At 45.1% G+C, this 16,528-nt stretch overlaps 1 protein-coding gene across 1 annotated transcript in view; it reads left to right on the forward strand.

Annotated features, from left to right (window-relative positions):
* The window catches only part of enah (ENAH actin regulator), a gene marked incomplete at its 5' end in the record, with an annotated part of 124,565 nt that overhangs the window by 75,094 nt on the left and 32,943 nt on the right, over positions 1-16,528 (forward strand). Inside the window, one exon of the mRNA XM_080745324.1 lies at positions 15,288-15,613. Coding sequence (XP_080601450.1) covers positions 15,288-15,613 — 326 coding nt within the window. The remainder of the gene's footprint in view (positions 1-15,287; positions 15,614-16,528) is intronic.

Here is a 16,528-nt window from a genome sequence, read left to right on the forward strand (position 1 = left end):
ACACTGTCGCTTGCCAAACATAATTGATCTACAAGCTAACAGCGGGTTGCAATGCGACGCGCTGTTAGCTTGTTGATCAATCATTTTTGGCAAGCGACACGCTGTCCCAACGAATCATAGCAGCCCACCTCAGTCATATTTTAGCAGCACGCACGCACGCACGCACGCACGCGCGCGCGCACACACACACACACACACACACACACTCATAGAGTGCCGTATAATATTAAACACATGGGTTGATGTGACTGGGAGTCACATCACAACATCCCAGTCACATCGCAACAGCCTGACATGTGTGACTGGACCAGAGTGGTATATCGTCACTGTCGGGCAGAAACCTCGTATCTCCAATTTTCAAATTTGTATGTTTTTTTTTAAAGCCCTGCTTCATCATACAAGGCTGTTGCACAAAAGAAGTGAAAACAGTTTTCGCTAGTTTAGTTCATATTTTAAATGATAAATACAAAATGAATTCCGGAGTACTTTTTCCACCACTGGCGACAGCAACTATATGACAAAGTATGAAATAGGTTGTGCGAGAGTGCGTGCGTGTATGCAGCCCCTATGGATAGACTGTACAGCTATGCTAGTGTTAAATCTAAACAGAAGTGCATATCTCCGTGCAGCCTCCTCCAGTGGAATGCCGTCATATTGCCCAGAGATCAGTAGGTCACCCTAAAGCTCCCAATTTTCCCCGAGCTAGCCTGCATGAGCTCACCGCAGCTAGCTTCCAGTCAGTGATGATGATGACACACACACACACACACACACACACACACACACACACACACACACGTATAGACGCACACGTACACATTCCAGTAGTAAAGCATTCTTAACACGTTGCAAGCCGCGGCAGAACCCTCTGAACAGAGGTAGCGCCGAAGAAATAAGCCATTTATTTACAAACATGTTTTAAAAAAACAAAGCCCACATGATAACAACACGTACTGGAGTGCTCGACACAGCGTACATATTCATCCTGCAGAGGTCGGCGATCTTACTTTGGCGAGGCGGAGGGGAGATCAATTCCATTCGTTTACGTGCGGCGAAGCAGGGAAAGGAGCGATAGAGAAGCGGCGCCCGAACGTGATTGAAACCGCGATCCACGAACAGAGACAAAGACCAGCCATCTTGTTTGAGCTTCTTGCTGAGTTTCAACACTGGGGAGAGGATGAGGCTCCTCCTGGCCAGCCATCCATCCAGAATGTGAGTCAACGGCGTGGCCTGCTGGATATTAGGAGTATCACACCCAGCACCAGAAAATGACTGTCAGAGCATATTAACCCTTTCAGATCGCTCCAAAAAGACACAGAGAAGAATTTCCGATGTTTTTTTTTTTTTTATTATAATTTATATCAAAAGTCCGGGAATAGACGGCGTGGCTGATGGGACCCAGTAGGAAGTCCGAGGGAGTACGGCCAGGCTTAGAAGGTGTTAAGGCGTGAGTCACTGGTTTGTTTTAAGTGTTTTCTGAGGTGATCTTGGATCTGCCAGGAATTCTTCCCCTCTCTCTGGTTCTGAGAGCCCCTAATGGACCTGGCTGTCAGCCCTCATGCTCCGGCTCTCTCTCTCTCTCTTCTCCTCTCAGTCACACTGTCACTCTCTCTATCTTTTCTTCCCCCTATTTGTTTTCATCTGTCTTTTCCCCCACTCTCTCCTCTGTTCCTGTCTCGACCTTTCTCTTAACTCTCCTGCCTTTTTCTTCTTCCTGCATCACATAGTGGGACACTAATGGGAAATCAGGTTTACTCTTGTGACGGTTACTCATACAGTAACTCCATGAAACGTTGTTTCAAAAAGCAAATGTTTTAGACGCTATCGCAGACGGTCTGTCACCGTCACGGTAATACCTGGCTTAAATGTTTTACATGACATTTTCCATAATACCTAAAAGTTGGGGGACAAAGAAATCGTGTTGGGTCAACTGTGTCTCTTCCCTGGGTCTGTCCCTCCGTTAGTTGTCTCTTCCTCTCCTCCCTCTTTCCCCGCTGTGTCATATGTTTGCTGTTGGCTGGGAACCATTTGTATTTGAGTGTATTAAGTGTTACTTACAGAAAATGGAAAGACAAATCCAATGTAGATATGATTTATTCACAAGCTCATGTTAATACTTTTCATTGTTCAATATTTATAAAACCCACAGACACACTTTGACTCAAATTATTTTCCAAAAATGGCACAAATAGCAGATCACCTAAGTTCAGGGCGCATCAGATCGGCAGCAGGGGTGGCAGTGGCTCATAGAGTGGCCACCTTAGAACTGAAGTGTTCCCTTAAGAGTTCCCAGTTCGATTCCGGGCTCCCCCAGATTAAGTGTCCTTGAACAATAATAACTCCCAATGAGCAGGTTGGTGTCTTGCATGGTTACCTCTGCCATCGCCATCGGTGAATGAATGTGTGTGAATGGGTGAATGTAAAGCGCCTGCTTGGATAAAGGTGCTATATAAATACACCATTTACCATCTATCGGCTATTCAGTCTACTTTTGTGTGACACTGTTGTGTGACGAAGTAGGGAATTAATTTACAAAGAAACGTAAACCGTCGAAACATGGAGATACAAGCTTTCTAGCCTACAGAAACGGTGCTTTGCAGTGGATGACAAGCAGGCAGACAGACCGTAAATTGGATGATGATGTCGTCCATTCATGAGAGGCCAGTCTGTCAGCCAGTTGAAGATGAATGATGAGGGAATGACATTCAGGGAAATGGAAAGAGATCGAGTGGTGTTTGGTGCAGAGGAAGTTTACGATGAAGGGGTAGTAAGAATGGAGGCGTCGGGTACAATGTCAGATATTTGGCTGGGTGATAAAAGAGCAGGTCCGTCTGTTCAGCAGATTTCGAATTGGGAATTAGCGATTATTACTTGCACCCCCTGCAGTAACTCTGAGGACCCCCTAGGGGTCCCGGACCCCCTGTTGAAGACCCCTGTTTTAGAATAAATAAATGTATTTGTTTGGTTAATTTGGTTAACTGCAACAACTTTTCATTTCAAACACTACTGCCTGGATTGCCATAGCATTTGCTGTGCACCTTCATACTCCCTGGAGGATGAACCCTATTGATTTGATGACTATATGCTGTATTATGACCTTTTCTCTCTGCCCTCAGACCTAAACGGCAGCTTTGCACACATGATGTCATGTTATTAGTGTTATTATGAGTTGATGTTAGATGACCCCCGTGGCCTTTCCTCTAGCGCCACCCTACGGTCAAAAAGGCACTTCAAGTGTTGTTGTTTAGAATTAGATTGGTTCAAACCACTCTGGTTTGGTGGCTGTTACAGTCTGGTAGTTTGAAAGGAAATACATTTTAACGAAAAGAAGGATGATACTGTCTACTCTGTGTGTGTGTGTGTGTGCGTGTGCGTGTGTGAGAGAGTGAGAGTGAGAGAGAGTGCAAAGGCGACCTTCCTGCTTTTTTCCTTTCGCTGACTAATGAACACCGACCGCACATCTTCATTCAGTACATTCCATGAGATACATTTCATCCCCCATATACACACACACACACACACACACACACACACACACGCACACACACTCCAGTATGTCTGGTTTTGTGGGTCTCCACTCCATCAAAGGAGTAAACATTGCGATCATTTCATCTCTGGGAATGTCGGAATGTCGTCTTTTTTTCCCTCCTTTCTGCTCACTGCATTGGACGTCTGCAGGGAAACATGACGCTGACTGTGGCTTTGCTCCTCTCCAGTAAATCACCTCCTCTTTCCTGCTCATCTCTCTCCATCCTGCGTCTCTCCTCCAGCCTTCCTCCATGGCAGGGGTCTTCAATGTTTTCAGGCCAAGGTCCCCTTAGTTGAGAGAGAGAGATGAAGCAGGGACCCCCACGACCTGTTCATAGATTCCATTAAGTTTTTCATCGTTTGTAAAGTAACTAAGTACATTTACTCAAGTACTGTACTAAAGTACAATTTTGAGGTATTTTTACTTCTGCATAATAAGTACTTTCTACTTTTGGTACTTGAAGCACATTTTGATACCAATACTTTTGCACTTTTACTCAAAAGTAAATTTTACTTGTAACAGAGTATTTCTATATTGCAGTATTGATACTTTTACTTAAACTTCCACCACTGACTGGATATACGTATATCAGGGGCGTCAATTGGGTATGGCAGGGGTATGCAGCTGCCATACCCTGGGTCCAGGGGGGAAAATAAAAGTGACTTTTAAATATAACTCCATGAATGTCTCTTTGTCTATCTGCGCTGGTTATTATGTTGTTAAATTACAGTAAAATAACTACAAATGCGCAATGTAACAAAATGGTCACTTTAACTATTCTCCACACTTCTCCCCATCTTGACAAAATAAAGGTAGATTCCCAGGTTTCGCAGGTCAGCTGCACAGGTGCAATGCATTATTGTTAAGTGTGGCCCGTTTACTAACATGCCACGTTTAGCTGCACTTGAACAACCGTTCCAGGCTGCCATATCCAGCCCCAGAAACCATAGAAACCTGTGTAAAAAACAGCCAAAATTAATTTGAGCATGTAGATCTGCTATTTTCACAATATAACCGTGTTATCCAAAATGTAATGCCTCTTATCCATGAGGACTCCCATCTTTGCCATACCCTAGCTTTTGCTGAACTGACGCCACTGACGTATATGTATAGGGGAGGATGGATGGACTGGGTGAATGAGTGGATGGATATATGGATGGATGGATAGATAGGTGAGTGGAGGCATGATAAGCCACCTGTCCAGAAACACAGGCCAGTGAGGCCACTGCTGTCGGATTAAAAGGGACATGAGGTGGAAATAATGGGCCGAGATATAAATAGCGTGTGTGTGTGTGTGTGTGTGTGTGTGTGTGTGTGTGTGTGTGCGTGTGCGTGTGCGTGTGTGTAGGTGTGTGTGTGTGTGCGCGTGTGTGGAGAAAGAGGGAGAGATTATTGTGGAGGGGAAACAAGTGTGTGTGTGTGTGTGTGTGTGTGTGTGTGTGTGTGTGTGTGTGAAATGAAGCTGGAAAAGGGATTTGTGTGTTGCACAGCATGCCTAATCCTCCATTTCTGTGGCATCTCACACATGTGTTAGCGGTTAGCATGTAGCTGTTGTTGCTTTTTAACGCTAAGCATTACGCTGCAGAAATGATCACGGCGGCAGCTGGTACTGACAACATGTTCTGGCACACGCACGCAGCCACACATGCATGCACACTCACAAAATATATTTTAGTATAATGCACACGCATGCGGACACACACACACACACACACACACACACACACACACACACACACACACACACACACACACACACACACACACACACACAGAGCCATACATGCATGCACACTTACAAAATATATTTTAATCTAACGCACGCACATACGCATGCACAGAAACACACACACACACACACACACACACACACACACACACACACACACACACACACACACACACACACACACACACACCAATAAAACCAACATGATTCAACCAAGCTGTTGGGGTTTCCTGTTAGGAGAGAGAGAAAGTGTGTGTGTGCACGCGTGCGTGCGTGTCACAGTTGGGCTAGAGTAGCTCCATATGGCCCCTCTGGGCTTCCATCCATTTAGCCGACACTTCCTGGTTCTTGGAGCCAGTGAGGAAAGCCGTATGGCACAGTTGGCCAATGGACTTTGCCAGAATTTAAGCTCCCTGGAGCTTTTCGTCAGATGTTCCCTTTCAGGCCAACCTGAGAAATGTTCACATTTTCACCCTTGACATTATAATTATATCATAAAGCCTTTTTTAAAGGGTGTAATGACCAAATCACTCCAGTAGCATCACAAGGCAGGCTGGCACGTTGTAATTGAACACCAGTTCAACAACAGTATCAATTCACTTGTAGTGGACTAAGTCACTTGTATTGGACACATTTTGGGATTCGTTGTGTTAACTTCCACTCGCCATTAATTTGTCAAGAAGTATGCAACGCACCTCTATATTGCTAACTAAGTGTCATACTCTGAAGAAAACCTGGAGACTTGGCATTCAGTAATTGGGTCTTATCAAAATAAGAATATTATAATGGTATGTAAAAAATAAAAGGCCAAGTCTTCACCACAGACACATTTTGTCCTTGTACGGACATATTGATGACTTACTGTATGTATTACCGTTGGGATGGTTTGGCTGGTGAAAGCCGAGTGTAGGACAGTGTTTATTTTACCTGAGTTGTGTTGATAATGCTCCAACAGAGCTCTCATCACAGCTCTCCAATGCCAGGTTGCCATGTCTGTTACATTTTTTTGTCTTGCGATTTTGTAACCCATTTTTCACCCAGTGCCAATTGCCTAAGCTGTAATCCTGGGCGCTTCTCTCCCTCTGCCAACCTGGGAAGAGCCCCGAACTGAGCTTATGCTCCCTTCAATGCATGAGGAGTTAGCAGGCCCCTTCTTATCACCTGACATTGGGGAGTTTCCCCAGTAGGACGTAGCATGTGGAAGGAACACGTTATTCCAACCAGTGGGGAGGCAGTATAGAGACCAGGATTACTGCATGTTCTTTACGAGGGTACCTACCCTAGGACACACGGGAACACTATACTGAACACTATACACAGAAAGGGCCTTTTGCCAACCCCACCTAGGGTATGGGCACTGCTGGCACCGAGGAGAGAACAGCGGCCCCAGCAGGAATCGAACCCGGGACCTTCGTGAGGAGACCGCGCTACAGACAAACGTGCCCCTGTTCCATGTCGACATGATTGTGTACCTGTCATGTGCACAATCGGTGTGTTTTATTTGTAATCTCCTCTCGCTGTTTTAACAGTTACTCGTTGGCGGTCAACCCAAACATTAATTTCCTTGCAGCCAAATCCACGCTAAGCTCATGCCTAAATCTAGTATAACCGTCTTCCTGTTTCCCATGGTTCCCTGTGTTTCCTATTTAACAAATGCGTCTAATACTACAAATATTATCAGTCTTCCTCCGTTTGGAAAAGTATTTCAGTTCATAAACCAGTCACCCCCCCCGCTATCCCATGAACCCCCTAGCAAATCGCGCTAATTCCCTTAAGCATCTCAAAAACTCTGTCGTAGTAAAGTTGTCGGAAGAAGCTAGAGAAAGGGGGAACGAATGAGCGAGCGATACGAACAAACGGGAGAATGCACTGGAATACAGACTGCACTGCCGCCCACGTTCGTTCCCCCAGCAACTCTTTTCAGGAGGCGAGCGAGACGCCACTTTGAATGGGTGCGGGAGGTTTTTCCACGGCTTTGAAGCCTGTGATGCCTCTGTGAGCGGGTGGGGGGGGATTTAGGATTAGATTCACATGCGAGAGGCAAAAAAAAAAGATTTATGGATGTGCATGTTGTGAGTGTGCATGCGTGGGATCCATTGCATTAGCACTACCAGAAATAGTCACATGGGAAGTCAGTGTGTCTACAGATTGCAACTAGAATACTTGCCATTCAGTTGCATGTCAGTTACATCATAATAAGGAAAAATGCAAGAGGGAAGTGATCTGTTCTCCATACCATAAAGACAAGGAGAAGGTATTCATATAGACCAAAGAATCATGACATCATCACAACCAAATATACATTTCCTGGTAGATTGATTATGCCAATAGTCACATTGGAGCAGTATTACTTATAATCTGGAAGAACAGGACATAATGTCAACACCAATGTTATTTGTTGGACAAGTAATCAAATGGCAAACACAAGCGAAGGCCCTCACATCTTTGTCAGAGTACTCGCCGTTGCTTTCTCAGAGTAGCCATTGTACCTGTCTGTGTCCCTTTTGTGCCCATATATGGAGATTTCCATCTGTCTGTCAACGTGTACCCTTTTATTCCTCATAAGGGCATAACACTCCCTCGAGTTCTTGCCAATGTCCTCGCCGAGTTTGAAATCGGTCGATCCTATACGTACATGACCATATATGGGCATAGTGTCAGAGCTGTGCCTCTGGACTTACCAGATCTCCATATTTGCCTATATATGGGTGTACCGGGTCGCCTTGGTCTAAATTAAAGCAAACAGATCTCCAAATGATGTAGATGGATTAAGGTTTCTGCCCACTGTATTAATATTTGTCTAATGTATCTCTTTAGGGCTGGTTGCAAAAAGCTAAATTGAAGTTGATAAATGTTTACTCACAAATGGCCTAGCCTAATGTCGGTTCAATTAAAAATGAATCACAGACGGCCATTAAACAACGGCAGCTTAATTTAGATCAAGTACTTTTTATTATCTCCTGCCGACAACAGAGGACAATGGCTCATGTTTTTCCATTCATGCTCAAGTTCAGTGCACTCCCTCATGTATGTGTATGGAAGCCGCAAAGCGCCGTATGTAATAAAAAATATTTCTTTGGTTGAACGAGAAGCTTTCCTCACCACTGAGGAATGCATGAGTTGCATATGGCGATCATTCCTCTCACATGACGTCTTTTTAAAAGTTAACACGGCATGGAAACATACCGTAGGTGTCCCCGTGATGGATGTCAGGGTATCTGCATGCATGCATGCACACACACACACACACACACACACACACACACACACACACACACACACGTGTCTATCCGTGCAGGCAGATTATTTTAAGTGTTTAGGAATGTTATGATCTAGTCTTGAGAATATCTGTGTGTGCGCGCGCTCGCGCGTGTGTGTTTGAGAGACGACTTAAACAATAACATGTCATTAAAAGGTTTTATTTATTCAATAGTATTTGCTATAAATGACTTCTTGTTGCAGAGCGTGTTCCCCTTTCATGAAACCCTGAGTCACTGAGGCTTCTCAGACTCTCAGAGGCCTCATATAACGGGTCGGCTGAGCTCAGGTTTCACTAGCTTTAGTGGCCAAGTGTTGCATCACACTCACTGTCCTGTATGACCTCCGCTGCTTGCAGCTTGACCTACTCCTATATTCACCGATTTAGAGCCGATTTTGGTGTTTGGCTTAAATGGTTAAGGTTGTAAAACACTGCTTTCTCAGCAGAAAACCAATATCTCCATCTTTTAACTTAGTTTTTTTCATAAATTAATGCCCTACTTAGTCATACAAGAGTGCTGTGCAAAAGTAGCAGAAAATAGCAGACTTACAAGCTCAAAATAACTCGCAAAGCGAGGTTTACACATAAAAAGTGTGCGTGTGTGTGCGCGCTCACGTGCACACTTTTCCAATGTGCTCTACTACAGTGTACGCCTCAAGACTGTGAAAATAGCAGATCTACATGTTCACAACGCCTCGCAGTGCGAGGCGTTTTGAGCATGTAGATCTGCTATTTTATCTTGGTTATCTTGGTTGTGCATTGTGAAATGATGTGTTGTGCAACCCAAAACTGTGTCCATTGTGCATCCCTGTGTGCATGTATGCTATGCATGATACATGCTGCAAGCATCCACAACAGACTCGTCTTTCCCGCTGCAGTCATTTTGTATGCACCGATGCCGCTATACGTTGACGCTCTGTATTCACCGAGGAGGCACCCACAGAAAAGCACTGAGTGATTCCCATTTCATCCAGCCCCGAGTTTAACCATGCAGATGAATTCTACTCATAGTGTAGCATCACAGTCGGGCAGAAACCTTGTATCTCCAAGTTTCAAATGTGTACGTTCTTTCGTAAAGTAAAGCCCTGCTTCATCCTACAAGAATGTTGCACAAATCTAGTGAAAATAGCCGATCTACAAGCACACAACGAGGCATTGTGTGCTTGTAGATCTGCTGTAAAACGTTTTTAAAATGGTGAATACAAAACGAACGGCTTTGGACATACAAGGTCTCCACCCGACGACGACGACGATGTAGAAGCTCCCATGGGGTCTCATTTACTTGCCATACAGAATGTGCTGTTGTAGTGTGCATGGCAGCTAACCCAGGCTCTAGCTAGCGCACTCCTCCTGTGAGACCTGTCCCTGGTAGGCATTCTCTGGCCCAGAACCCTGTTACCTCTGCCACTCTGTAATTACCTTTCAATGCTACCACTGGGACAGTGTGGGAACTGGGACAGCTGTGTGTGTGTGTGTGTGGGACAACCCTATCCTCTATCCACAACTTTTTTGTGTTTGTGTGTCAGGGATGCCTCTTCTCTCTCTCTCTTCTCACCACACTGGTGTGTGTATGTGGGAGTGAGAGTGTGTGATAATGAGGTTGTGTAACAAGGCTGGGTCCACGGAGACTTGGAGAGCCTAGTTGAAGACTCGTAATACGTCTTAATAGGTCAGAAACACCCCACTGGCCCTGTGTGTGTGAGGGAAGCCCTTTTCTCTCTCTCTCTTCTCGATTTGTCCATCTCTGTCTTTCAGTTTAGTGATCTGTCCCATCTTTCTTCTTCGATTAAATGTGTTCCCCCTTGTTCCCTTTTCTCGTCAACAGACACATAAGACACATCCATAATCTGGGGTGGATGTTATCCATATTATGATCGCAGATCTACAAGCTCACGACGTGTCCCATTGCGGCGAGTTTGTGAGCTTGTAGATTGTCCGTTTTCGGTGAGCGACACCGTGGTATGACGGCGCGTAGTGATCTGTCCCATCTTTAGTTTTCGATTAAATGTGTTCCCCCTTTATTCCCTTTTCTCGTCAACAAAGATGCAGAAGCAGTTGAACCCCAGGAGGAATGTTAGCCAAATGATCGCAGATCTACAAGCTCACAACGAGTCCCATTGCGGCGAGTTTGTGAGCTTGTAGTTTGCCCGTTTTCGGTGAGCGACACCGTGGGATGGCGAAGTGTACATTAAGTCTAAGGGGTCTCTCCTCTCCTCCTCTGCCGGTTGGCATTGGTCAGGATTATCCCAGCCCTGTAGCGCTAGCTGGCCCTGCTACAGCTAAGCTCTGCGGTTTTATGGGAATTACTCGGCATGCTGCTTATGGTCCCTGTTAATCACAGTGCACAAGGCATAATTCATCCACTTTTATAAGCATTATAAATACATTACAATCGAGTCTAAGCATATTTATTTCTATTAGGGCCTTGGTGAATTATGGTCGTAAACGGGGTTCTGACCCCAAGCAAGCACGCACACACGCACACACGCGCACACACAGCTTCATTGTGTTTGTGTATCCGACCTGTGTGTGTACTTGTAATACTTGTGTTGTGAGGGCCATATGTATTGCATACTTTCAGAAACAGACATTGTTTTATGGTAGGTGTTGTTATGCCGATTCATACTTGGTTGCTCGCCAATGTTGTGCACCGGAAAATAGACTTGCAATATGTCGCTCTGCAACACATTGTGAGCTTATGGATCTGCAGATTTTTCCCCGACTTTTTTCCCCATTGTTATGATGTCCTCACTAGTAGTGTGTGTGTGTGTGTGTGTGTGTGTGTGTGTGTGTGTGTGTGTGTGTGTGTGTGTGTGTGTGTGTGTGTGTGTGTGTGTGTGTGTGTGTGTGTGTGTGTGTGTGTGTGTGTGTGTGTGTGTGTGTGTGTGTGTGTGTGTGTGTGTGTGTGTGTGTGTGTGTGTGTGTGTGTGTGTGTGGAGTGGGTTTCACCTGGCAGATGAAGGCATGGGAAGAAGAGGTTTCTTTTCTCTCCAGGCATTCCATGGGAAGATGAGTGACAAGTCTCTGACATCACTACCGTGGGAGTGTGTGTGTGTGCAGGTGCCCTTGCAGGTCCAAACGTGCACAAAACAACGCGCGCACGCACGTGTGTGTGTTTGTGTGTCACCATAGCAGGTGGAGTGGAGGTGTGTGTGTGAGAGAGAGGGAGAGAGAGAGAGTGTGACAGAGTATGGGAGCAAAATGCATGTGAGGGGATATGAGTGGGCAAGTGCACCAGTTATTTGAATCTGCCAAGAGTGAGTGAGTGCGTGCGTGTGTGTGTGTGTGTGTGTGTGTGCGCGCGCGCGTGTGGGCGTGCGAGGAGTGCCAGTGATCTTCATGTGCCAAGAGACAGGTGTGTGAGAGTGTGTCATCGGTGCAAATGGAAGGAGATGGTGTGTGTGTTAACAGTGCTCATGCTGATGATTGACTGTTAGCGGTGAGTCAGCCCTCACCAGAACAAGATTAATGTGGATCTGACAAGACTTGACTTATTTAGAGTGCGTGTGTGAGTGTATGCAATTGTTTATGTCTGTGTGCGTGCGTGTGCGTGTGTGTGCGCGTGCACACACACATCTCTCTCCTGGTCTGTGTCATTTATGTGTGTAACCAATAGATAGTGATTCATGATGACCAGTGCAATGCATCACTCAGTAACACGACGTGACAATGACGACACCATTCACACGTTCACATTCAATGCAGTCTCGATGCACGCACTGTAGCCAAGTTGAAGCTAAACGCCATATAGCCTAAATGTTGGACGTTATATTTAGGACACCATTTCATTTGTGTGTGTGTGTGTGTGTGTGAGTGAGTGAGAATTTGTGTGAGGAATCTACCTAAGGGATTCATACCACTCTCTCTGTCTATCACCTACTCTCTCTCTCTCTCTCTCTGGAAAATCTGGAGGAGAATGAAATTCAATGTACATCCACCTTGTGGAGGTGCGTGCGTGCGTGCGTGCGTGCGACCCATGGTCACTTGCACATAGTGTGACCACTGTTACTCCAAATAATTTGACTTTTTTAGTCAAATTACCCGCTGACCTAAGTCCCCTCTTTCTGTCTCCCCAATCTCTCTCTCTCTCCCTTCCTCCAACCTGCCCTGTCCTATACAGTAGCTGTAGGCCTTTGTACTGGACATGTACCACACAGGGTCATACACTCATCATCACAGGCAGCTTTGCAACTATGCCCCCAGCACTTCCCTCTATTGCTGCCTTACAGTGACACCTAGTGGAGACATTTGGAACGGCACACCCTTCCATTTCTGACAGGGAAACACCTGTTAGTAGTCCTTTCACTGTAATTTCTGGAAGAAGTTATTAAATAGTAATAATAATAGCTTGGATTTATATAGCGCTTTTATTAGTACCTCATTAGTCGCCGGTTCGATTCCCGAACGTGAAGACCTTTGTTGCATATCACTCCCCGTCTCTCTCTCTCTCTATCTACAGCTTGTAGATTTGTTTTGGTCTGTGAGTGTGACCTGCGCGCACCCATGATGAATTGAGTTCTACTGGATCTCTTCTCCACCCCTCCCTCCCTAACATTTTTAGCCTAGTTTTTATGTGTTGCCGAAATTGTCAGCATATTTAGTCATAGTTTTAGTCATCATAGCTTAGTTTTTATTTCGTTTATATTTAGTTTTCTAAATTCTTCTGTGAAAAAAAAGGTAATTGACAAACGTTTTCCGCCATAGTTGTAGCCGTCGAAATCGATACTGATCAACACCATGTACATTTACTCAAGTACTGTACTTAAGTACACACTTTTGAGTTATTTGTACTTTACTTGAGTAAATCCAATGTACAATACTTTTACTTCTACTCCACTACATCTTGGAGACAAATATTGTACTTTTACTCCACTACATTTATTTGAAAACTTGAGTTACTAGTTAATTTGCAGACATAAATCATAATACTATAAAACATACATGTACCACTTTAGCCCTATTTTATTCCCAGGCTATTTGAAAATAGACGATCTACAAGCTCAACACGTTGTGAGCTTGCAGATCAGCTATTTTCAAACATTTACTTTTGCTACTTTAAGTACATTTTGATGCCAACACTTTCATACTTTTACTCAAGCACATTTTGAAATCCAGACTTTTACTTGTAACAGAGTATTTCTAAATTGCAGCATTGATACTTTTACTTACAGTAAGTAAAGAATGTGAGTACTTTCTCCACCACTGGTTAAAATGTGAGCAGAGCTGTTGTGTTTTGGAGTTACGTAACGGCAGCTCACAGCTCTTGTGCAGCGGAGCAGTAATTATATAATGACACGTCTTTATACAGTCTAATAACCACCATTACCCTGCTGCTGCATCCCTTCATGGCTCTGCTCTGTGGGTCAGGCTGCTCTAAACCCACACACACTGACACGCTCGCACGCACACACACACACACACACACACACACGCACGCACGCACGCACACACACACACACACACACACACACACACACGTACACATTAGGGATGGGACGATATGAAAATGTCATAACACGATTATTGTGACAAAATAAATCACGATTTATGATATTATCGTGATAATCAAAATCCATTATCCTGGGGCGGAACATTTGCCCAAGAATTGCAGATCTACAAGCTCGTTGTGAGCTTGTAGATCGGCTATTTTTTGGCAGAGACATTTGATAGAGTGAAAAAAAAAGCCTGTATCAAGTACGTATATTACAAGTACCTTTTACCAGCTAGGCCTATAGAGGGTTTAAGTGGTACCGGATATGCAGCTCGGCAAATAAAAGTGAATTGATCCCAGTGCATGACGGAGGACGATATCACTATCAATTAAATCTCCATGATACGAATATTGTTAGTGTTTTTTAATCACGATAAACGATAATATAGCTTATCGTCCCATCCAGGCCTGGAATTTTGTCATTTTAGGGGCAAGGCCACTTGGCCTTTGTTGTTGTCCATTTTTTAGAGCACAAAGGCCAAATGCCAGGGCAGGAAGGCCATCAAATAAAACAAGATTTTAGTCCATTGAAAGAATTTGTTGAATTAAAGGGTTAGGGATGATAACCTAATCTGCAGTGAAACAGATAAATGATGGTATTTACAATCTGATCCATGCTCAGCCTTGCACCAATCAAAGTCACTGAATTGGTTTAAAGATGGGGACTCTGGTAAGATGTCAGAATCTCAACAAAAGACACTGGTGTCTACATGACAAGAGACACTGGTGTCTACTGTCTACATATTGACCAGAAAGACACAGAGGAGAAAGTGCTACAGTCAGCTGGGGCATTCTACGGTTGCTGCGTTCTCTTCTCAATGACGACTGGCAGGGCCGTGCCAAGACACATTCAAATCCTCCAATTTGAATACGTGGCTTTGTGGAAGACGTGATGATGGTGGTTGTTGTTGTTGTTGTTGTTGTTGTTGTTGTTGTTGTAGTGCAGTGGTTCTCAAAGTGGATTCCAGGGACAGGGTTCCTACAAGTCTATAACTCTGACAGTGTGCAAATGGAACCAAATGGACCCTGACGAATCTTAAAATGACGATTTTCCTCTTTTCTCCTTCTACCCTCCTTTCTTATCCTCCTCCCATATCCATCTCTTCCTGATTCACTCTCCCTCTCTTTCTCCTATCTCTTTCTCCTATCCCTCCCTCCTTCCTTCATCACTCTCCTCTCCTTTCTGTTCTGCGTCACTTGCTTTGACTAATACCTCTCCTCTCCTCTCCTCTCCTCTCCTCTCCTCTCCTCTCCTCTCCTCTCCTCTCCTCTCCTCCAGGCAGCTTCAGGACCTGCAGAGGCAGAAGGAGCAGCAGGAGCGCGAGCTCCTCGAGCGGGACCGCCTGGAGCGAGAGACGCAGGAGCGCGAGCGTCAGGAACGCGAGCGGGAGCGGCAGGAACGCGAGCGGCAGGAGCGGGAGGCGCAGGCGGAGAGGGAACGCGCCGCCGAGCGCGAGCGCCAGGAGCAGCAGGAGCGCGCAGAGCGGGAGCTGATGGAGCGGGAGAAGGCGGAGCGCGAGCGCATGGAGAGGGAGCGGGAGCAGCAGGAGCAGTTGGACAGAGAGCAGCAGGACTGGGAGCGAGGGAGACGCATCTCCAACGCCGGTGAGTGGCAACACCTGGGCTCTTCTCCTGCTTAACACTAACACTCACACTGCACGCAACGCAACGCTCGCACATCGACACACACACACGAATCTGCACATCCACGCACACAACGATGGCTCAAAACATTCACACATGCTTGCACAGACTTCTTCTCGTTGTGTTTCTGCTAAAGTAGCATAGAGGACTTAGTGGAGAGTAGGGAATCGATTGGGGGCCGTTTCTCAGCGGGAGCTTCGTAAAATAATCATGAAAGATTCACCAAATGTGCCATCTTTGACTTGGATCGCAAGTGCAGAGGACAGGAATGGGAGGATGCATTAATCACTTAAGCCCTACAGTATATTCTTTAGTGTAAGATGGATAGTGAAAATAAGATCTACAATCTCACAACGCATTGCGATGCGTTGTGAGCTTGTAGATTAGGCTATTTTTCTGCTATTTAATTTATAATAAAATGGGGTTACCAGGTCGAAGGTGGTTAACACACCTGAGCGCGTCAGATGGAGGGAGGTTATAAACATATGCTGTAAGTATTAAATACATTCACTTTCTTTTCTTTTTTTCTTTTTTCTTTTTGCGTAAGCTGCCCACAATTCATATTATATGATATTATCGTAATGTGCTTTCCAGGGCAAAAGAACAGTCCCTATACTACGCATTTAAAAAAGGTTATAATAAAAGGCTGTGTGTGTCTCTCCATAATCAGAGAGCTAACTTCTTCATCTAACTAGGCTTGTTAGCGCTGAACCCCTCCGTCTCCTTGAGTGGCTCCATCTGCCCATGGGCTGGACAGACACTAGGAACAGATTGGTGGGGCAGTGGGGCATGGGGAAGAGAATGTGTGCGCGCACACGTGTGTGTGTGTGTGTGTGTGTGTACAGTACTTGTATTACCATACTTGCAAGGACCAAA

This window comes from Nannobrachium achirus (genome assembly GCF_963921795.1).
Source record: "Nannobrachium achirus genome assembly, chromosome: 16".
Lineage (NCBI taxonomy): Eukaryota > Metazoa > Chordata > Actinopteri > Myctophiformes > Myctophidae > Nannobrachium > Nannobrachium achirus.